The sequence below is a fragment of the Amblyomma mixtum genome, chromosome 10, assembly GCF_055824585.1.
Source record: "Amblyomma mixtum isolate Tamu chromosome 10, ASM5582458v1, whole genome shotgun sequence".
Taxonomy (NCBI): domain Eukaryota; kingdom Metazoa; phylum Arthropoda; class Arachnida; order Ixodida; family Ixodidae; genus Amblyomma; species Amblyomma mixtum.
The window spans coordinates 54,930,289-54,953,308 of record NC_143021.1 but is presented as its reverse complement, the minus strand read 5'-3'; the positions used below and the strand labels follow the sequence as shown (position 1 = coordinate 54,953,308).

The window sequence follows — 23,020 nt, the reverse complement described above, 5'->3', positions numbered from 1 at the left end:
AAATGTCGCGTTCCATCACATGAAAGCTTTTTATCGAAGTGTTGCGCTCTTTTCTTTCTCATTCCCTCGCGGCCGTACAGACCACTGCCGAAGTGTTTTGTTCCAAGCCCTGTGGGTTTCAGGCTTTCTGCGATACGGCGCCTCAAAGGCGCTCTGGCATGCGCCGTTTTCGGCAAGAACACATTCACTGCGACCATTGCTGGTAAATACTCAGCGCGCCTTTAAACGGGTAGAGACATCAAATTCCAAGGTTGCACAAAAGATTGCCATACGTTTCCTTTGTATGTGAGGACCATAAGAGCGAAGTATTAAATTTAAGGGATGTCTAGAACATATTTTAATTTCATTTTAAAGTTTGTGAAAATGCTCACTCTTGAAGTCTGAGCCATCGCTAGTGCATCAATGTGACGTAGGAACAGAGAAGAAAACACAAGCAAGTATTTTCTACGTCACTGCACAGTTTTCTGACGTACGGGACCAAGTTTTGCGGTTTCGCGGCCTAGCAACCTTGGTTACGAGTGCTCACGAGTCATTTTTTCTGCACACTCGCGAGTGCGACGGTGCTTTACGCCCGGCGTTGCCGCAGGCGATGTCGTTGCCGAAAGATCCACTTTTGCAGAGGAATATTGCCGGTGCTCTAATCTCGGAAGCATTCTCTGGTATCATGGATGTTATGTATTTTCTTGTGCGAACGTGAAGTACGCTGAGCATGCCGGCCGGCCGGCCAGCCTGGATCTCGTCTGCCGGCGTCAACAAACGAGCTAAAGTGTGTTCTTGACGTAAATAATAAACCCTGGGATAAGAAATGTGAAAAATGTGTCATTTTTGAGGATCGCTGACCAACACTGAGCTGCTGGCAAAGGTAACGACTGTGATACGAGCAAACTTCTTGCCACAACCGCCTCGCAGCTGCCGCTGGCCCTACGTTGGGGTCCGACTCGCCTGGCGCCCGCTCGCTTCGCTGCTGAAGGCGTCGCGGAGATTTACCATACTATTATTTTATTGTGAGATGATGGTGTTGACAGTAAAGCGATGTGTAGAAACCACCGGCCACTGCGGCTTCGATCGATGCGAAAGAGGCTATAGGCCTAGCGACGACCATGGCAACCAGGCAGCAGAAGAGCTCGTCGCCCGGAGCGCCCGCCAGCGATGCCGTTGCCGAAAGCTCGAAACATAAGCAGGCATGCTTTGTCGCTGCTCGAGCAGTCTTTCTGATAACAAGGCGATCTTGTCTTTTCTTATGAGAGTTGTACACCATCCCAAGCAACGCTCAGGCACTGCTGCACGGCGGCGAAGTGCGACACCGGTTGTGGGCGGAGCTTGGGTAGAGCGGCGCAGCGATGCTCACCGCTCCGTGTGTCCCTGCTTGCAGTGGGGCGGCAGTTCGCAAGCGACGATCGGTGCGGCGCGTCGGCCAAGTGGGCTTGATGAATGTTGCTGCGCGTGCATTTTTTGTCTAAATAATGATTGCACTTCGCGCTCTGAGCTCGCTACTTGCTTTTGGTCGGCGAATGTTTTCGCTCGGCCACCGATCTGCCCAAGACACGTCGGCCGACGGGTCTCGTCGGCATCCTTGGTCGGCGGCGTTGTCACACTAGGACGACGCTTGGTAGTTGGGGCGTCGTCGTCGATGCAGTGCGACTGGCTAGTCGAGGAACGACCAGGTTGGCCGACGTGACCGCCGACATCGGGGTCCGCTCGGCCTAGTGTGAACGCGCCTGAACTGCGCGCTGGTCCCAGGCTGCCCTAGTCGTCGCTAGGCCTAGGTGATTTCGCTTCGAAGCCGCAGTTGACGGCGCTTTGGAAGTCGACTGTGCTATAATAAAAGGCCTACTCTTCACATCGCTTTAGTGCGAACTCGTCCCATAATAGAAGATAAGTTCGATTTCCACGACGCCTTCAGCAACGGAGCTAGTAGACGAGCAGCGCGCACGAAGCAGCAGCGTCGAGCTGTCGGGATAGGACAACGTCGGCGTGAGGTCGGCGCTGTTGTCGGCAGAGTGTGACACACGGGTCGGCCGACGGCTGCTATCTCGGCGATGCGCTCGTCGGGCGACGACCGGCGCTCGGTCGGCGTCTGCGCAGTGTGACAGACGCGTCGACAGCACGAAAATCGCTGCCGCCGACCATCGCCAGACTGAAATCGGCCGATCGTCGGCCTAGTGTGAACGCGCCTTTACCATTTGATGTTGCCTACACGCTCGGCGTTCGCGGGCACAATCTGAGCTACGTCGGGCCTGACGCCTGCCTCCTCTTCGGAATCGCTGGCCAGCGGATCAAAAATGAATTGGTTGTCGGGGTTCGAACCGCGGCGCCTCCTTCCTCGTCTGCGTAATCCCGCGATTCCTCATAATCGGTGTCTTCGCCGAAATAAAACTCTTCTTTCTGACTCGGAGCTATTCGGCATTGCGTCTTGCCCTCCGCCCGGCTCTCCGTGTTTACGCGCACCACGTGCGTGTCAAGCAGACGACATGCCTACACGACGTCACGGCTTTCCGGACCCACGTGACAACGCATTGTCTGGTTTTTGACGTCACGCAAGAGCCTGGCAAAACCTGGCAACTACGAACCGAAACCAGAACTGCTGGGTACAAATAATACGATTATTAATTATATAATGCGAGTTCATGCTTCTAAGATGGTGTTCCTTGCTCACTGAATCGCTACGCATTATTTACAATCCAGAGGTACAACACAAAAATGGGGTGTCTCTACCCCTTTAAGTTAAGCGCCAAAGCAGTGTAATGTCTGGAGATTGTATCCCGGCTGTCTCGTTCAATGCACTTCTTGTTTTATAGATATCCTAAGTTACGTAATATTTTGGATTGCCTCCACAAGGAAGCTAATTTAGGCGCGTTAAATAATAGCACACACGTTACGAAATGCTAGGAACTGTCACATATAGTTGCCTTTGTGTGACGATAGGCCTTTCTTGCGGTTTCGTCAAAAGTGGCAGGGATTATGGAATGGCAATAAATAGCGTCTCTAAGATTGCGCATCGAAGGAGCACTTCAGCTCAGAGGCTGGAGAAGTGAATCCTAAAAACTCAATATTTATCTTTTCAGTTCAACGATTTAACTCCATTATAAAATGAATTCAACCTGGAAGAAGGCGTTAAAAGCTGAGGCAAGCAGCGCAGAACATCGGTACAAGGGATAAATGGATCTTTGCTCGGGTTGTCACTTATCGAGCGACTGTTACATGTAGCCAGAACCAGCGTGGACAGCTGTGTAAACGGTTTCATCGTCTGGTGTTGTTTATATTTTCAAGCAATCTATTAGAAACACTAAAAAATTCTGGCTTTCATCTTCCAGCAATTGCTTTTCCACTAGTTGGTTTCATTCAATGCTTGCACCACACAGCGGAAGAATGGACGGAGCACAAGAAACGAGGAGGACGACAGGGCGGAGAGCTGAACGAACGACTGTCGCTGTTTAAATGAGAGGCTTAAAGAACGCAACTACTATGTGAGTGTTCAAAAACAGTGTCATCTCGGCATTCACTGTCGCTATTGTAAAGTTGTTGACTCAGGATGCTTACCAGACTTCAGAAAATCCGCTGTGATACGGATACACTTTGATAAGCTAACACCTCAGATTATGGACGCTGCCAGCGTACAAAGGTTGAATGATCAGTTCATGAGCCCGTCTTTAGTTTCATTTGACGGAAAAAGAAGTAGCCTCTCTCTCAGGAAACACTAGCTTTTACCAAAATTCTTCAGCATGCTAGTTTTTATTCACTTCTAATTTTTTGTGTGGTTTTTAGTCAATCATCCCTTTTTTTAGTCAATCAATCATCATTTTTCCCTGGTTCTTTGTTGGGCTTTTATCCTTCTACCGTCATGCCTACCAGTCATGTATTTACCTGATCATCGCTGTTTAATTTTCGCTATGCTCTTTGTTCGGCTTTTAACTTTGTTAGTGTTCGTATTGTTGCCCGTAATATCATGACGGTTTTTAACAATGTAAATATTTTAGCCAAGTTCTTTGTTTTACCTTTCTGGTCACAAAGAATTTTGAGTGTGGTATTGTTCAGTCTTCTATTACATTTATTTGCTTCTCTTTGGGTGTGTGTTCTCTTGGCACTTATGCATTCTTGGTTGTTCTTTAAAGAAAAAGTTGGTTGCGTTTGGGGCGAGTGGTGGTTGGTTTGAAGTTATCACCTCAGCTGTAACCTTTATTCCTTTTCGGAGATAAGGTTCCCCCTATCCTTTCCTCAAAAGCCTATTTCAATACCACCCTGTTAAGATTCTAGTTGGCCTGTGGTGATGACGTTGCTTTCGCTTCAGTCACGTTTTTTATGCAGCTGGGATTTTTTCATCATTTTCTACTTGCTCCCTGCAGTCATTTTGCCTTGGTCACGTCGTCTGATATGCACCTCTTAAATACAGGATCGCCTGTTTTCGAAATAAAAGTTGTCCGTTCAGCGCTTCGTCCTGTCGTCTTTTTTGTTTCTCGTGTTCCGTGCGATCTTGAGCTGTGTCCAGCAGCATGGTTCTATGTAGCACAGAACTTACCTCCAAATGACGCCGCACCTGCGCAGTCGATGACGCAGCTGGGAAACGAGTTTCCTGGGGCAGAATGCGCTGCTCTTCCCAAGAGGAGCCCGGCGGGAAGCTCTCCTCCAGCGCCAGGGACGAGGCCGGAGGCGAAGAGGGTGACGGCGCCGCCGGCCGCTGCGCAGCAGCCTGCCGCTTCGAGCCGCCAGCTGCCAGGCGCAGCTGGGGACGCGAGTTCCACAGGGCGCCCTGCAGGGCACGCAAAGAGCAGAGAGGGTGGTATTTGTGGTGTACCACTCGCTTCGTTTCCGTACAGCATAGTGAGTTTTCATTTGGAGAATGCAGACAAGCCGACCGCGTGCATCATGCAAGCCCGTTGAACCTGCTGGGACGGATGGGATGGATGTCGTGTGTGTGAGCCACACTACAGATTTGCCGCAGCTGCGAATGCGCGAAACCGAGTGACGTCACGCGGAGCGCAGGTGGCCGCTGCTGCCGCAGCTGTTGTCGCCGGACCTTTCGCCGCCACCGCGCGCTACTGCGCATGTGCGCTGCCGCTTCTCTCCTCGCCACCGTTTGACCTTTCGCCGCAGCCGTGCGCAGGGCGCATTTGAAAGGAGGTGTATATAAGGCGCGCTTGCCCATAGAACAGGCACTAACATTGCCATGGAAGGAGAAGAAGAAGCAACAGTCGGACGGCGCAGAAACACCGATACAGAAGTGGTAGCTTGGAAGTTGGCTGAAAAGCAGCGAGAGCTTTTTGCTTCGAGATATTCAGGCTTAACCTTAGCTAAGCTACAGCCAATTTTTTTTTTCAATCCTTTTGCTCGTCCGAGCATAGCCTTTGTCTGAATAATGTGACCGCTCATGTCGACGTAAAATAACGGTCCGCGAAGCCTTGGTGTTGTGAAATGACGTGTGCATAAAATCAGCGTGAGGTACCTTTCTTCGAAAGTGGGAGTAGTGAAGTTGGGTTCTCTATGTGTAGCGGTCGCTTTGAGCACACAGGTCAAGGAACCTCCTAAATAATGAATACATATTGTTGCGGGGAAGAATATATTTACACTTATTTACACAAGTGAAGGGAACAGCTGCGAGCGGCACCGAGAACAGAGCGACACCTTCGTTGTCGCAACCGTCTTCTGCATTCAGCTCGTTCAATCCTTTCGTCGTCTACCCACTGCATGACCACGGCTGTTGAAACACCGTCGCGGCGTAAGGGTGGCGACCTATAAACACCGTGATAATGTTTAAGGCGGCATACACGGACGATGGCGACGGTGGGGCCAGAGAACGACGGCGAGGACGCAAAAAGGGTAATTTCTTAGTTCACGTCGTGACGCGGCGCATCACACGGTAAGGGCCACGGTAGTGAGAAGAAAGCTTCTCGGAGAGACCGACGCTGCGAGACGGCGACCACAGAAGTAGGAGTGATCCTGTGTTGTAGTCGACTGCGCGGGGACGGCAGTGGCCAGCGGATTTCTGGGAAGCTGGAGTGGCATGGAGCCCACTACGGGCTATTAGGCGCGCCAGCGCGGCCTAGGCGATGGCGTCTCTTGCGTAAACAGTGGTGGGAACTGGAGAAGGTGACATGAGTGTGCCCAAAAACAAGGTGGGCTGCCTACCAAAGAAAAATTAGTAATGGGAATGGGCTGCTGTGTTATGCCGTGAAGATTTATATGCGAAGGTCACATAAGGCAAGACTGTGTCCCAAATTCGGTGGTCTCGCGAGTCGTACCCTCTTTGTCAAAAGTAACCGAGCACAGGTGGTTTGTTGCTCAGCCGCGTAGCGAAGCACTTACGGCAGCCCTTAAGCTATGAATCTGTATCGAGTGAGGTGAGCCCTTGTCCTCTAGTCCTTACACCTTTTGGTCCTGAGGGGTGGCATAAAGGCTTCGTTATACGGTTGAGAAGCAAAAACCTGCTGCTCAGTTACTTTTGACAAAGGCGTTACATAGTATTAGGATCGGGGTGAGCGTGGTCAGGCCGGAGAAGGGACGAGGAAGGCGGGAGACGGGGTTACGAGGAGGTTAAACAAGGAAGGAGAACTTTATATATGAATATTTACATTATTTACAAAAAGGGTAACTGAGAGGGACTCTCAGTGAACGAGAACGTCTTCAGGAGTCAACAGGAGTGCTCTGGAGTCCTCAAAACAACACCCGTTAAATAACGCACGGATTCCCCTGATCCCTGTCTGGGGAAATAGTTCGAAGAATGACGTCCAATCGCATGGGCAGACGTGGACTCCGGAGGTACCACCCACGGCTGGGCGGTGCTGGCTGTCCTTCTCTCTCGCAGCTCGGTTGATGGGAGAGGGCAGAAGCTCAGTAATTAAACACTGCTGTCTTTCACTCAGCACACCACTACTCTGTCCGTTGACCCGAGGGTCGACTCGGCCATGGGACGCCGCCATCGTCGCCGCATCTTCGGCCTTCGGCGGTCTTTGACCTTCACCGCTGCAACCATGGTCCCACGGTCCTGGAAGTTCGCTGCCTTAATCCACTTAGGCAGGAGGGTAGGCATCACAGGCGCTACAGCACCGTTCTTTGACCTTCGCCGCTGCCACCATAGTCCCGCTGCTTCTGCCGCTGCTGCCGTCTTTGCCAGCCCCCGCCGCATCTTCGGCCTTCGCCGGTCAGGGTCCGCTGCCTTAATCCACTTAGGCAGGAGGGGACCGCAGGGGGGGGGGGGGGGCATCCCAAACCCAACAATAGCTAACATGTCGGTGAGTGTGTGGCTGAGCGTCTCCGTAAGCCCGTTGGTTTGTGGATGATATGCTGTCGCAAGCTGGTGCGGTGTGGCACACGAACGAAGAATGTAACTAAATATTCTATACAGAAAATAACGATTACGGTCGGTGAGTAGTTGACAAGGGACACAATGGTGAAGAATTATGTTTTGTAGAAGAAAATCGGCGGTATCAGTAGCGCAGCTGGGAGGCAAAGGACATCTCAAGTGAAGCAGCGCAACGGCACAAGGACAAGGGAATAAAGGGACAAACACAGCGCAACTGAAAACAAATGTTTATTCCGGATGAAGCGCTTTCGCCGCTGGAAATTACACATGAAGTGGCTATGAACGATCGTATCAAGTTCCTTGATCTGACCTTATATTTTGCTCATTTTCATTTATGCTGGGCACTGCAACCTAGTAGTAAAAAGCCCTTACTTCCGTACACCCCACCCCCAATCAAAGCTTGTGAAAAGGGGCATTGTGACGTCACGCTTTCAAAATGCCATGAAAAAAACCTGTCCACACAAGATTGATTATAGTTTCTCCAATCAGGTTGATAGACTAACAGATGCAAAATACCCCCTTGATATTCTGGCGTTATTAGCAGAAGGCATTTTGAAAATGCAGAAGGGGGGCAACGCTGTCCCTCATTCCAAACAAAGAAATCTGGCAGTAATACCCTATGTCCATGTTGTTGTCCCACAATTTGAATAGCATAGGTAAAAAGGCTGGAGTTGATGTTTTTTTCGGCACCTGTCAGACTGAGTGGCTTGTGCGCGAGGGCAAATGGTCCAGATAAAAGATCGGTATCTTGTCATGACTGCAAGAAAAACTACAAAATGAAGTTTGTGCTATGCTAAGATAATGTGGTGTATTCAGTCCCGTTGACGTATGGTGGTTCATACATCGGCCAAACTGGCCGTTGTCTAAATGAAAGACTTAAACAGCACGAAAAAAACGTTAAGAATGCGGCCCGCCACATAGGCATTCACTGTCGTGAGTGTTCATGCTTCCCAGTATTCAAAAACAGCCTAGTAGTTACCAAACACAAGGATAAACTTAGAGGGAGATTATCCAAGCATCTGAAATCATGAAGTTGGGTGTGAATTGTATCAGCACCCCTTCCGGAGCTGTCTCGTTGAAAGAGCCCAACTATCTGATATCGTATGATCGATGTACACGCGATACAGCTGCATGCGCATAGTGACTGGGTTTAAAACTTCCGCTCCTCTCTGCTTCTTTTGTTTTTTCTAAAGTGCTATAGTACATATATGCTGTTAGCATCCAGAATAAACATCTGTTGTCAGTTCAGCGCGATGTTTGCCCCTTTCTTCCCTTGGCCTTGGGCCGTTTCACTGCTTCACTAGATATGCGAGACCAATTCGCCCACCAGTTCATGTTAGGCAAAGCACGCATGATGGCGTACCGAGTCGTATTATCAAATGCGACAGCTATCCATTTGTTACCAGAGAGGGACGTGGGAAAAAGAGAAGAAGTTCGAAGCCAACACGGTGAATGAATTGCAGATCGTGCAATTCTTCATAGACAAAAGAGCGCATACGTTGGGGTATGACAAGCAGCAGCGAAGGGCCATCGGAGCGTAGGTTTCGGCGACATAAAATTCTATTCTGGAGCCCATAAACTTTCAGAGACGGAGCTTGGCTTGCACAGCTGAGGGCATCAAAGATGCGTCGTAAGGATGAGTTATGGCGCTGTTCGTTGGCGATATCGGGGAGATCAGAGTTCGCTAATAGGCAGGACAGGGTCTCAGCGGCTTGTGGATCAGGTGGCTCCACAGGCTACCAAGATAAACAGTCAGCGTCCTGAAGGTTGCGCCCTGACTTGTACACGACGTAGTATGAATATTCTTGGAGTCGCCGTCCCCAGTTACACTTCGTCTATGTGGCGTCGACTTACATACAAGGTGTGCTAGAAAAGTATCCGACTTTATTTTTTTTTTTGCGAACACCTGATGGATACGAAACAAGCGCGCTTGCATAAGCCGGTCTTGAACATTCGTGCGCATGCACAAATTTTTTCCCGCCTGCCGATAGCGTCAGTCACTGGGACACATCGTTTGAGTGAGGCAGTGCGCAGTGCTCTCGTCGGTTTTTTATTGCAAGGAAAATGGCGGAGCGACAGGAGGAGCGCTACTGCATCACATTTGCCAGAAACTGGGTAACAGCCAAGTGGAAACCATTCGGAATATTCAGACAGCTTTCGATGACGATGCTATCAGTAGCACACAGATTAAGCAGTGTACAACTGGTTTAAAGACGGCCGCACATCGGTGGAGGGCGAGCCACACTCCGGTCGGCCATCAACATGCCGAAGTGACCAGGTCATTGCCGAAGTGAACGTTTAGTGTTGCGAGACCGTCGTGTGACTATCCGAGAAATTGCGGAAGAGGTGGGCATCACCACTTTTTCTGCACATTCCATTATCACCGAAGATTTGGCCATGGAGAGAGTTGCGGCGAAATTCGTTCCAAAGCTGCTCACGATGGAGCAAAAGCAGCTTCGTGTTGATGTCTCACAGGACATGCTGGATTCCACAAACAGTGACCCCGACTTCATAAACACCATAATCACTGATGACGAGTCTTGGGTGTACGGGTACGACCAGGAAACCAAATCCCAGTCGTCACAGTGGAAGCATTCCACATCACCAAGACCAAAGATGGCCTGCCAAATACGCAGCAACGTCAAAGTGATGCTGACTGCTTTCTTTGACTTTCGCTGTGTTGCACATCACGAGTACGCACCTCAGGGTCAAACAATGACCAAAAAGAGATGTCCTCCGTCGCCTACGTGATGCTGTGCGAAGCAAGAGATCGGAGCTGAGGTCAACTGGAAATTGGCGTATGCATCACGACAATGCCCCTGCACATTCCTCGCAATTGATTCAGACTTTTTTGGCGAAAAACCAGACTCCTGTAGGTCAACAGACTCCTTACTCTCCTGATATGCCCCCCCTCCCCCCCCCCCCCCCCGCCCTGCGACTTCTGGCTGTTTCACAAAATCAAGAGGCCATTGGAAGGAGCGCGGTATCGGCAAAGAAAGGACATCATGGCTACAACGACAGCTGAGCAAAACTCCATTCCGAAAGGGGCCTTTTCGGAATACTTCCAACAATGGCAGCACCACTGGGAAAAGTGTGTGGAGTCCCAAGGAGGCTACTTCGAAGGTGATCAGGTTTTCAACGCTTCACTTATGCCAGTTTTTTTTCTTCGGCCAAAGGTCGGATACTTATCTAACAGACCTCGTATCTTTCTCATCCGTTGCCCTTGTCCCTAATGGTCAACTACGTAGTCGCTACAAAACTTGACGTAGCTCTTACTCGAAGCATTGCGCTTGCGGGCACCGTCGTTGCCTACCCGCTGCAAAGTGTACGCTACTCAAGTCGACCAGACAATATTGCCATAATATAGGCATTTACGGTCGACAGACAAACGATGCCGGAACTGTAAAAATATTTCAAGTAACAAATCTCCGCCCGTGTAACTAGGTCCCCTTGAGAGCCTTTCGGCAATTTCGGAAGCCCTAGAAAGACTGCACCTTTCGAATGTGCAGCAAACAGCTCATGAGCACTGCAGGACGTTATCAGGTGTGTTTTGTCAGCCGACAGCTGAGCAGAGCTTTGAGGCTCACCGACTGGCGTCGCCGGCCACCCTCCGAACTGCTGGGCAGCAGGGCGCGCCGCTCCGTGCTCAGCGCCGCCGCTCGGCCAGTCGCTGTGAGCGAAGCCTGCCTTCCGAGCGGCGCTCGCGTCACGGAAGGCTTGCGGGTCACACCTCGGCCCCGCAGTGGAGTCGGCTCGGCCGCTCTGTCCCCGCCTGCTCGCTGCTGGCCGGAGGCCAAGTCCGTGGGCTCGTCCGGGTCGACGCCGCTGCTGCCGAGCAGCTGGTTCAGGCCGCTTTCGACGCCATCCTGACCTATGGTGGTCACCAGGTTGCCCATGGCCGCAGAAACGACGGTTGACTCCTGCGCGTCTTCTGTTTCTTTGTCTTTAAGCTCGCGCTGGTCTTTTTCTTCGACCAAACGCGAAAATACTGCGTTGTAAGGCCAGAGACCTCTGTGAGGTTCCCTATTTGCAGTGAACTTGGTTTATTTATAGCGCACTTTTTCAGTTGAAACTTTTTGGCCTGCACCGTGTCGCTGTGGCTTCCTCCCACTGAGAACAACATGGATGACTACGTTCCTGACCACGGCGCCCTTTTCAAAGGTAGGAAACCGGGTTTAGTTTCGATGCCAACTGCTTCAGCGCACCTAGTGACTGGAAGAGAAGTGCTGCTCAAGAATGGACGATTCCTGCTCACGCATGCAGCGTGGTAGGTGGCGGCCAAGGCCATAGGAGAGCACACGTGAGAAAGGTCACACAGGACAAGCGCTTGTCCTGTGAGGCCTTTCTCTCGTGCGCTTCTATTTTTGCGCTTTATTACCCATTATGAAGCGAAGGCCGTATTGTCTGTGGCGCCTTGATGCGAACAGCTCTATTTTAGCCGGCGGTAGTTCGAACACCGCTCATGGCCCCTGCCATGGCAACGATACGACGCTCCAGTTGGCTTCCTTCCTGTCGCTATGGGAGGAATTGGCGCTGACCTCACACTGTGAGCATAAATTAGCACGAATAGCATTTGAAATGGCTGACGTCGCCTTTTAAGCTCCTTATCGAAAATCCGTGAAACTAGCAATAAGATGCAAAAATCTCGTTTTTCCGCTGCTGTCACCAAATCAAGGAGTAAAACAAAGCATTCACTACATTTTGCTACATTTCCGAAAGAGAGAACAACAGCATGAATACTTTTTCACACCCTGGCGGATTTCGAAACTCCTTTCTGAGCGTCTGCCCACCGATTAGCACCAGCTGCCAGTTTGTCGGGCGGCCAGATGACGACGTCGGCTTCTTCGCTGCTGGCTCGCTTCTCGCCTCATCTTTCGTTGCTTCGTGGCCGTTTGTCATGTTGCAAGACACCAAATCACTGCCGCCTGGTGCAGCAGTATGCTGCGTAGGCTAGGACTGTGCCTCTGAAGCCGCCAGTCTATTCGCGAAAAGCTTGTTGTTGCTTTGCGCGAACCTCCACTCCGCGAGAGGTCTACCTCCACCTGGATAACATTCTAGTGTATGATGCGTGGGCCGCCCTGCCGCTGCCAGTTAACCGCACGCTTCTTCAGGCGCGCTCACATTGATATAAGAGACTCGTGATCATACATCTGGCCAGCAACGTGCTGCACTGAGCGCTCGACTCAAGCCAACCTCCAATACGTGCTGAACCAACGACTGGTCATTCACTGCCTGCGCAGGAGAAAAATGTTGGCAGCTGCCGTTTCACCGTGATGACATCGCGGAGTGTGTATGTGACGCATCAGCCTTTTCGACAACGACCACGTCTCCTCGCTGTTGCTTCAAGGGCACCTGCCGTGGTACAATAATAGAATTTCATTAATTACAGCGAGTAATTCACGAAATTGGCGTATTACTAGTACTTCGTCCGTAATTTAACGGATTACAATATAATGAAAATTAGTGATTAATAATTATGAATCCAATCAATTAATTATTGGTTAACTACTGAACATAGCAGTAACTACTAAATAAATAGTTATTATTTCAATCATTACATTACTAAGTTACAGAGGAGGAATCGAAGCTCGAAATCATTTTCGCATTTCAACACGTAAGGGTCTTAAGTGCACATTTGCTTTCCTTGGTGCGTCATTTCCTTTAAGGACTTTCCATTAAGGGAATGGCATTTAATTAATGAAACAATGCACCTTTGAATGCGGCTGAAAAAAAAAGCATATGGGAGTTCAGTCGTCGCTGGTCATGTTGTGCACAGCTGGAAGTAAGTGGTATTTTCGGGACGAAACTTTTTGACTGTGTTTACGCCCCATCAATTTCAAAAAGCTGTCCAGGCAACGGGCCAGGTGAAAATTCAGGCAGTTTTGGGGTCCATGAACTTGTGTGACGTTATTGTAAACAGTGATGAGAACAAAAAATTGCAGGGACGCTTAAGTTCTTCCTTAAGGGTATGGCGCGATAGTATGATGGTATAATTCCTATACATGGAGAAGGTCTACATTCATAGATTCCTGGGAGTCCTCATAACCCTCCTGGCGCAGTGGTGCAGCGGTTCTTATGAATGAATGAATGTTTATTTTGACAGAAATACAAAGAAATTCTGTCGAGGAGGCGGACAGAAAGGCAACGAATGCCTGACTAAGTGTCAGTCCGCTTTATGTATATACACAAAACACTCAAGCAACACATGGTAAGCATAAACTATATACATAGGCTTAAAATGGAAGGTACATGCAATAACAGAAACAATGAAAGCATGTTGCACTTTCAAGGTAAACAATCATATCTGAATCGATAACAAGTACACGTTCACTTTTTATGCGAAGCATATTACTAGAGCTACACTACAGCCCGTCGAGCGCGGCGGTGGAGCTACCATTGACCATGTGACCACGTGACACCACGTGACAACATGACGTCACAGCAGAGGAGAGATGTGCTGCCGGCTCGCGCGGTCGGCCGCGGCGGTGGAGGCTCCACATCAGAGGCGCGGCGGCTGACCACGTGACAACATGACGTCACAGCAGAGGAGAGATGGGCTGCCTGCTCGCGCGGTCGGCCGCGGCGGTGGATGCTCCACATCAGAGGCGTTGCAGCTGACCACGTGACGCTACAGCAGCAGTATAAAGCTGAGCTTGCCTCGCTCTCCGGGCACATCTAGTAAAATTCTCGCTTCGGCGAGAGCGGGTATCTGTTCTTGCTTCGGCGAGCGCGGCTTCGGCCGCTTATCTGTTTTTTGAGCAGCGTCCGCTCCGGCGGACGCAGTTGTTGCTGCGACGCGCGTCTTTTTTTTTTCTTTTTCCTCTGCTCTTTTTACTCTCCTCTATCTGCACGTGGCAGCGGTGGTGGCTTGGCTCGAGCCAGTAGCAGGCCCGTGCAATTTCCTTTTCATCCTTCTCTCAGTCACAACAACAACAACAACTCCGGGCACTTACGAGGCGGCCAGGTGTTGGGATGCCGCCTAGAAGCAGGGCTGATTTGAACGAGAAGCGAAAGCTTCAGCGTGCCACAGAGACCGATGAAGAGCGGGATGAACGTCTGGCTAAGCGGCGTGCTCAATATGCGGCTCGGCGACAACGTTCTACAACAACTGAAGAACAAAGCGAGGAACTTTACCAACGTTCTACAACAACTGAAGAACAAAGCGAGGAACTTTACCAAGCCTAGCCATCAATATGCTTCGCATCTGACTAGGCTTAACCTTAGCTAAGCCTCAGCCATTTTTTTCGAAGTTTCCTAGACATGACGATTCGTTTACCATAGGGAGAAGGGTGAGATGATGATTTAGATAATCTGTAATTAGGAGAGATTGCTTTTGCATACCGCAGATTGTCCGTACCTTGCTCGTGTTGTACGTAATGTGCCTTGTATTATATTTGTGTTCTTTTGGAGGGTATGTTCTAAAAAAGGCGCTTTCATTATGGCTGATCTCTCGAAATATTACAATAGCTGTTTTTTTTTGTTAATAAGATTTTGTATTGTAAATATCCAATTCTTCTTGAAAACAGGCGCAGAATTACTTCTATGGGGCGCATCTTCAATGACACGTATCACGTTTCTGTAAGGTTAGCAAGCTATCCATGTTAGTTTTCGTCGTGGTACCCCAGAGAGATAAACAGTATTGGAGGCGTGAATGCACTAGGCTATAGTAGTAGTAGTAGTAGTAGTAAAAGACTTTTAATCAACCATAATTTACAGGCCGAGCATTTCGACCGCCTGGGCGACCAGAAGCCGCTGTTCTTCTTCCCCTTCAGCGCCAAGCCAGTCGAGCCAGGTGGTGATGGATAGATAGGGTGGGGGGAAGGAACCCGACTGCTGAGCAGCCGGGCAATAGAATAGGCAATGGGCCAGGTCCGCATAGATACAGGGGCAGTTGGGACAGGAAGGGTCCGATCGATAGCGATAGAGGAAGAGGCGGGACGGGGTGATAACTGCATTCATCTGAATGTGCCGAAGAAGGCGAGACTCCGGCACCGTGAGTGATGGATGAGGGGGAGGGTAAAGGCGTTTGTCGAGGCGGAGCTCAAGGTAGACCTCTTTTATGGTGCGGCGAAGGGTGAGTCTCCCACCGTCCTCCGAGGGCTTGGGCCAGGGGATCAACGGTGCCCGGAAAAGTGTGTCGCGGGCGAGCTGATGGGCCAGCTCATTGCCGTCAATCCCTGAATGCCCAGGGACCCAGCGGAGGAAAACGATGGAAGGCTGCAGTGCGGAGACCGCTCGTTCGACCTCCTGTTGGAGAGAAGGGGTCAGGGTGCGTTTCTGTATGTGGTGTATAGCGGCTTGTGAGTCCGAATAGACTGTGTACTCTTGGAGAGAGGGAAGGAGGGAAAATGACTGGAGGGCATGCGCAATGGCGAGGACCTCGAGGGACAATGCGTCTGGAGGGTGTAGATACGGCCCGCTGGTGTGGGTTTCAGGAGCAGGGAGGTGTGGATGGTACAGGGCGTAGCCGCAGGAACCTCGAGGAGCCACGAAGGAGGCATCCGTGTAAGCTACACCCTGGGTATCAAAGAGAGGGGAATGGTGCTGTGCGGCCGCATGACGACGTCCGGCGTGCAGGACGGGGGACATGTTGGTCGGGAGGGGAAGGATACGAAGATTGGGGGCGGGGGTGGGAATAGGAGAGGTAAACGGGGAGATTGGAATGGGCGAGATACCCGCTTGAGTCAATAACCACTGACCCTGACGGGTAAGGGAAAGCCGGGCAAGCTGCGAGTCACGATGGAGACTGAGAAGAGAACGAAGAGGATGGAAGAGGCCTGTGGCAAAGAGCTTAGTGGTAGAGGTAGTGATAGGAAGGTTGAGAGCTGCCTTGTAGAGGCCCACAAGAGCAGTCTCGAGAGCGTTAAGTTGAGTCTGAGTGAAGGAAGCGTAGGGTGCAAAGTACAAGACCTTGTTGAGGGCCAGCGCGTGGGCAACTCGGCACGCGTGAGCCTCGTGGAGACCTGAGCGTCGAGTGACCACGCGCCGCAGGAGGTGAGTTACAGAGTGGCAGGTGGTGACAGCGCGGTGAAGGGATTGCACATTCTTAGCCGCATGCAAAGGGAAGCCAAGAACTTTGCACTGTGTGACGACAGGAATGGGAGAGCCAGAAAGGTGGAGAGAGACGAAGTGGTTGTGTGAGCGCTGGTAGGAGGAATGGCTGAGAAGGAGAAGCTCGGATTTCTCAGGAGCAGGAGAGAGGCCAGCGGTGGTGAGAAAGGAGTCGATGAGATCTAGGCCACGTTGCAGGGTGTCCTGTACGTGACCGGGAGATCCAGATGAACACCAGAGAGTGATGTCATCGGCGTAAAATATATGATGCAGGTCGGGAATTTCAGCTAGCTGGGAGGCGAGAGGGGCCATAGCAAGATTGAAAAGGGTAGGAGAGAGAACCGCACCTTGAGGAGTGCCTCGGGTGAGGTTGTGGGGGTCGGACAGATAGGTGTCGACTCGAAAGCGAGCGACACGTTTAGAGAGGAATGAGCGGATATAACAGTACATGCGGGAGCCACAGTCTAGGGAGGCGAGTTGGGAAAGGATGTGGTCGTGGCAAACACCGTCGAAGGCTTTGCGAACATCGACGGTCACAAGGGCGTGAATTTGAGAGGGGGTAGGTGACAGAAACGTGTGCTGGAGAACCAGAAAAATGTCCTGTGCACAGACGTGGCGTCGGAAGCCAATGAGAGAATGAGGGAAGAACTCCCTCGTCTCGAGAAAATTAGAGAGGCGAGTCAGGGCCATGCGCTCAAGGGTCTTACCAACACATGATGTCAGGGAGATTGGGCGGAGGTTAGAGAGAGAGGGAGGCTTGCCCGGCTTTGGAATCATAGAAATGAGGGAGGAGGTCCAGGAGCTGGGCAGGCAGCCGCTGTCCCATGCATCATTGTAGGTTTTAAGGAGGAATTCTTTGGCGCAGTCAGGAAGGTTGCGAAGTGTGGTGTATGTAATGGCATCCTCACCGGGAGCCGAGCGTGTAGCATTAGCAGCCAGAGCCGATTCGAGCTCCCGGAGAGTGAAGGATTGGTCCAGATCGGGGTTAGGTCCACCGCAGTACACCGGGTAGGAGGGTGCCAGAGGGGGCGGGAGATAGAGAGAGGCGAGCTGATCAAAAACATCGGAGGGAGTTCCTTGAGTGAGGGCTTTAGCTAGAGTGGGAGCAAGGGCAGGCTTAGTGCCAAGGAGGGATTTGAAGAGAGACCATGTGGATCGCGAGTGCAATGCAGAGTCAAGACGGTCACAAAGAGCACTCCAACGAGAGTGCTCGAGGGAGGCGCAGTGGGCGACGATCTCGGCCCGCAAAGCAGTGATCCGGGAGGAAAGTTGGGCATTGTGTGGTTGGGAGCGAAAGGAGCGTTGAAGACGTTTACGGCGACGCCATAAACGGAGAAGGTGAGGATCTGGGTCTTGGATTGGGTAACGAGAGCGAACGCGACGGCTACTGGACGTGAGCGCTGCAGAGATGCGCGACGTCCAGTCGTCGTAGGATTGAAAGGAGTCGGAGGCGAGATTAGTGCGAAAAGCATGCCAGTCAGTGTGAATAATCGGATGACAGCGAGGGATGTGGGAGAGAGAGGTGGTGATATGGATGAGAAAGTGGTCACTTAGAAGAGTTTCGGCTGTCACCTGCCAGTGAAAGGAAAGTGAACCCCGAGAGAAAGTGAGGTCGGGTGTCGTAGGGCGTTGTGAGGCAGTGCCCGCTCGAGTAGGAGAGCCAGGAGTATTAAGAAGGGTGAGGTGGCGTTCCTGGGCCAGACAACGGAGGAGGCGGCCGGGTTTGAGGGTTTGTGGGTAGCCCCAGAGTGTGTGAGGGGCATTAAAGTCACCACCAAAGAGGAGATGGGAGGTAGAAGAAAGAGAGTGAAGGAATTTGCCCAGAGCAGAGAATAAAGAGGAAGTGACAGGGGGGTTGTAAAAAGACAAAAGGACGAGTGAGATGCGGGAAGAAGGGTGGTAATAAACCACACCAACTAAATATTTAAGGAGGGTGGAGGGGATGTCAATTTGCTCTACGAGCACGTCACTGCGTACATAAATAGACGCAAGTGGTGTGGCCGTAGTGGCATGGTAGGCGCGGTAGCCTGGGACATTGCGGGCCGTCCGGGTCTCCTGGAGAAGGAGAAAATGAGGTAGGGAGGGGCGGGTGAGTAGATACTGGTGGAGGGGGGTCTTATTGTAACAAAGATTTCGGCAGTTCCACTGCACAATCTCGAGGTCCTCGCCAAACGCCATTATGATAGAGGAGAGGAACGCGATGGTACGCGTTCCTTCTTTTTTGCCGGGGGCAGTGACTCATGGACGGATTGAAGCATAGATGCAAAGGATTCCAATTGCTTTGATTGTGCTTGGAGGGTGGTAAGGATCTGGAGAACCGAAGTTTCCAGCTGAACCAAGCGAGTGTGATGTGCCTGTGTGGTGGTTTCTACAAGGTCAGCCAAAGGGGCGACCTGGGCGCTGGAGGAAGGAGTGGTGAACGTGGCAAGGTGCTCATTTAGCTTGCTAAGCTGGGAGGTAAGAGAGGAGGTGGTTGTCTGGAGGGTTTGAGTCAAGGCATGTATCTGCTGTTGTAGATCGTGGGAAATGCGCTGCTGCTCTCGCTGCTGGCGTTCCAGCATTGCGAGCCGGAGGTCGAAGGAGCGGTTCTCGTCAGTCAAGGATGGAGAGGGTGGTGTAGTGGAAGAGAGGGACGCTGGCACCGAGGATCCTTTAACTATGGCGGCATAGGAGCCTGGTGGTGACGTGATCGGAGATGATGGAGATTCATGATTAGAGGAGGAGGAGGAGGAGGAGGAGGGGGGAGGGTTGGTGGGTTGAGTGGCCCGGCGCAAAGCTAGGCGTCGGAGGTATGCAGCTTTAGCACACTCGCGTTGCTTAGCAAGGATGAAGGGGCAAGTGGGGTCGAGGGAGGGGTGGGTGTTCACCTGGCAATGAACGCACCAGGGCTGGGCACACACATGAGCGGAAGGGTCAGCGGGTAGAGGAGCAGCACAGCGACGGCACTTGGCCGGAACGCTGTGCTGGGGGCACTGGTGGGCGCGATGGCCTAGAGTGAGACAACGGGTGCAGGTGGGAGGCTTAGGTTTATGAGGACGGCACCGGAAGGCAACGCGTTTGAAATAAACAAAGTGGGGGATGACGGTGCCAGCGAACGTTATGAGCACTGATTGAGTGGATCCCATCATGCGAGCAGCGAGAATATCTGTTTTGAAAGATTCCAGGTCATGCATGAGGTCATCAGGAGTGAAGTGGCCCCCGACGTTATGGATGACGCCGAGGCATGAGATGGGAGGATGGGGGGTGTAAGTTTTGATGGTGACAGGCTTACCATGAATCTGAAGATGCGTGACAGAGAGTAGGAGGTGGGCGGTGAGAGGAGAATGAGTCTTTAGAAACACAAGGCTTTGGGCTGGCTTGGCCTGAAGGGTGATGTCGGCACTGGTCTTCGAGGAAAGTTGAGCAGCGGAGGCGACTGCGGCGAGTACGTCGTAGAGAGGTAGCTTGGGGGTGAGGGTTCCAGGGGGAAGCTGGATGGCAACTGTGATGAGCTCGGCGCGGGGTCGGGCTGCGGTGGCAGGCTTACGGTTTGCACCGATGGTGGTCCAGCCGATTTCCTGGGAAGGAGTGTCGTCTGCCGGGGACGTCGTAAGGTCCATGTCTGAGTCCTCAGCCGGAGTCTCAGTGTGCGACGCGGGTGTCGGGCTTGAGGTCTTGGTGTCAGTGGGACCTTTGGCTGGAGTAGGTGCAGCGGCTCCAGCGGCGGCGACGAACGCAGCCGGCTGCGACGCGTCTATGGCCCCGAAGCCCTTGGCGTCCCTTGTAGCGTGGAGTTGGCTAGGTGTGGACGCTGCGCCGCCGACGAACGCTGCCGGCTGCGCCGCGGCCGTCGATCCGGTGCTCCCAGCGTCGCTCAAGGCGTGCAGTGCGGCAGGAATGTGATCGGTTGCGTGGGGGGCGTTGAACGTACCCGTTTGAGAGACGGCTGTCGACGTGGTTGGAACAGGACCCGCGGTGGCGGCATCGGTGGGTCTGGGCTGCAGGGGCTTGGTCAGACGCTGCATTGCGGCGGTGGAGGCGCGGCGCGTTAGGTTTAGCGAGGCGCCGCGCCGCTTCACAGTTTTGGAGACGCTTGGAGGGCCAGTTCGGCAGCGGGCCGTGATGCCGATGGTTTTCACGTGCTCCGGGAGCCTTCCTGAAGCGATGGAGTGTAAATCCAGGGGCGGGCGAGGCCCTGGACCAGGCCAGGGGCAGGTTAAAGCAGAGCGCGGTAGGCAGCCAGCTTACCAGGGCGGCGCCACCTAGCGGAATCCAGGCTATAGTACAACTATACATATAGGCCACTGCCCTGCGATGGCAGGCACTCCCTCCTTTGGCCCTTATGCAGCTCACGTTGCTCTTCCCGAGAGATGTCTCGTTAATTTCACTCCCACCTGCAACGGTGGGCAGGTTGTCATGACACCGCAAGGTCACGTGACCTGGGTGGCCCATCCGCCTCCTGGATTGCTGTCTGGGGACCGCCTGCCAGAGCCATGCTCGTGAATATTTTCTCACAATGCCTACACTGAAATTTCTGCAAAACGAATCGCGTTAAGACCTCGCCTAATCTGATTAAAAAAAAAAATGAAAATTCGTTTTCAAGGAAGGAAATGAGGCAGTAACTGTCTGAAATATCTCGGCGGCCACACAAATAAGGAAAGGGATAAAAGTGGGAATGAAAGAAGATAGCAAAAAAGAGGGGCCGTAGTGAAGATATCCGCATTAATTACGACCACCTGGGGATCTTTAATGTGCACTGACATCGCACAGCACATGGGCGCCTGTTGCTTTTCGCCTTGAACGAAACGCGGCAGCCGCGGTCAGGTTCGAACCCGGGTACTCCGGCTGAGTAGACGAGCGCCTTAACCACTGAGCCACCGCGGCGGGCCTAATCGGTTGCTTCCTTTCCTATTTTAAAGGAACCCCGCGACGCAAACCGCAAAGGACATGGCTTAGCCTTAGCGCCCAAAGAAATTGCTGAAATTGTTATATTCTATAAATTATTCTACTATAGAAATGTTCACAACGGTTTCATGGCGTCAAACGAAACAATGCTTTTCGGCAGCGGACATGTGATGGCCAGCACACTTAAAGCTGCCTTTCTGGTTGCTTAAGCATCCAGTTCATAATGTGATCTTTATCCCGGCCGTGGCGGCGTAATTTCTTTGGAGGAGAAATTCTAGAGGCCCGTGTACTGTGCGACGTGCGATGTCAGTGCACGTTAAAGAACCCCAGGTGGTCAAAATTTCCGGAGCCATTCACTACGGCGTCTCTTATAGCCTGGGTCGCTTTGGGACGTTGAACCCCATAAACCAAACCAAACCTGATCATTGAGTGTTGTGGGCACTTCGCATAGCGAAAATGTAAAAACAAAAGCAGCTTCCTCTTCGTATTCATTTTCCGAACACTTTCCATTTATGAGAAACGATCTCCGAGGCAAGCCATCTGGTTCTAAGGCAGCGGAAGAAAAAGAATAAATCCGGTTCACGCATCCTGGCAAACAATTCGACACGAAAGCAGAAGAGAAGGCACTTTGAGGACGGAGATGGGATAGGTTGGCGGTGGCAGCTCTTTATTTCTTTAAAACTGGAAAGAAGTACAATAAAGCTTCGACCTCCCCCTACTATTTATTTATTTCAAATTACTCCAGGCCTATGTGGCCGAAGCAGGAGGGGCAAACAACGTAACAACACACAAAAGAAACGAAAAAACAACACACAGCATCACTCGGCGATACCAAACGGATGATAAAGAGAACAGCATTAAAAAATACAAAATGAGACAACTTAACCAAGGAAATGTTCTTCCAATGCGTTGCTGAAATTGCTATTTTGAAAAAGGGATTCTGGGAGTATGTTCCAATCGGAGATGGTTCGGGGGAAGAAGCTATACTTAAATGAATTTGTTCGTGCAAAGATAGGCTGCAGTGTGTGTTCCTTAGTGTGTCGTGTACGTCTGGTGGCGGAAGGTTGAACGTAGTTAGGTATTGGAATGTTTACCTCGCGTGAAATAATCTTATGAAGGAACAAAATTCAGTTTATTTTGCGGCGGTCTGAAAGAAGTGGGATATTATTTTCTGCCATTACCTTTGTGGGAGAATCAAATCTGCTTGCGGAAATGCGGAATGTGCGCCAACAACATGGAAGTTTCCTTGCTGACCACTGCAAGACTTGCAAAGGGTGTAGTCCGGAATTGAGCAAAACAGTTTTTTTGAAGAGCGCTAAAGACAGATTTGAGCGGGAAGTAGTGGAGGCATTTTTTATTAAGAAAGCGGGAAGCGCATGCGTGAGCAGGCCTTCAATTTCAATTAGTGACGCTGAGGTGGCTTTTCTCGAAGGCTGTCTTTAGATTTTAACGTTTTATCTTTGACGCTGGGAGGTCTTATCAATGATTTTGACGCTAGAAATAGTTCATTGACGCTGGGAGGTTTCCCCGAAGGATTAAGTTTTCATGTCCACCAAAACTTTTCCGCGTTTGTTGTTGGTCTTTCTTTCATTATCACAATTTGTGTTAAATCAGGATTGTTGAGTTTGCGCTCTGGTTGCCTTGTTCAAGCGTGTGTGTTTCTTTTGAGAATGAATTACTTTCATGTGGGTTGCGCGCTCTTCTAATCTTGAGACTTATAAAATAAGGAAAATGTTATCATGTGTATAGTGCAGAACGCATATCTGTCTGTAATAGTTGCGCCTACTT

At 51.3% G+C, this 23,020-nt stretch overlaps 1 protein-coding gene across 1 annotated transcript in view; it reads right to left on the bottom strand.

The window, feature by feature from the left end:
- The window catches only part of LOC149325828 (uncharacterized), a 29,280-nt gene extending 18,087 nt beyond the window's left edge, over positions 1-11,193 (bottom strand). Inside the window, exons 1-2 of the mRNA XM_089563429.1 lie at positions 10,885-11,193; positions 4,517-4,747 (exon numbers count right to left, since the gene is read on the bottom strand). Coding sequence (XP_089419555.1) covers positions 4,517-4,747; positions 10,885-11,193 — 540 coding nt within the window. The remainder of the gene's footprint in view (positions 1-4,516; positions 4,748-10,884) is intronic.
- Between the last annotated feature and the right edge of the window lie 11,827 nt (positions 11,194-23,020).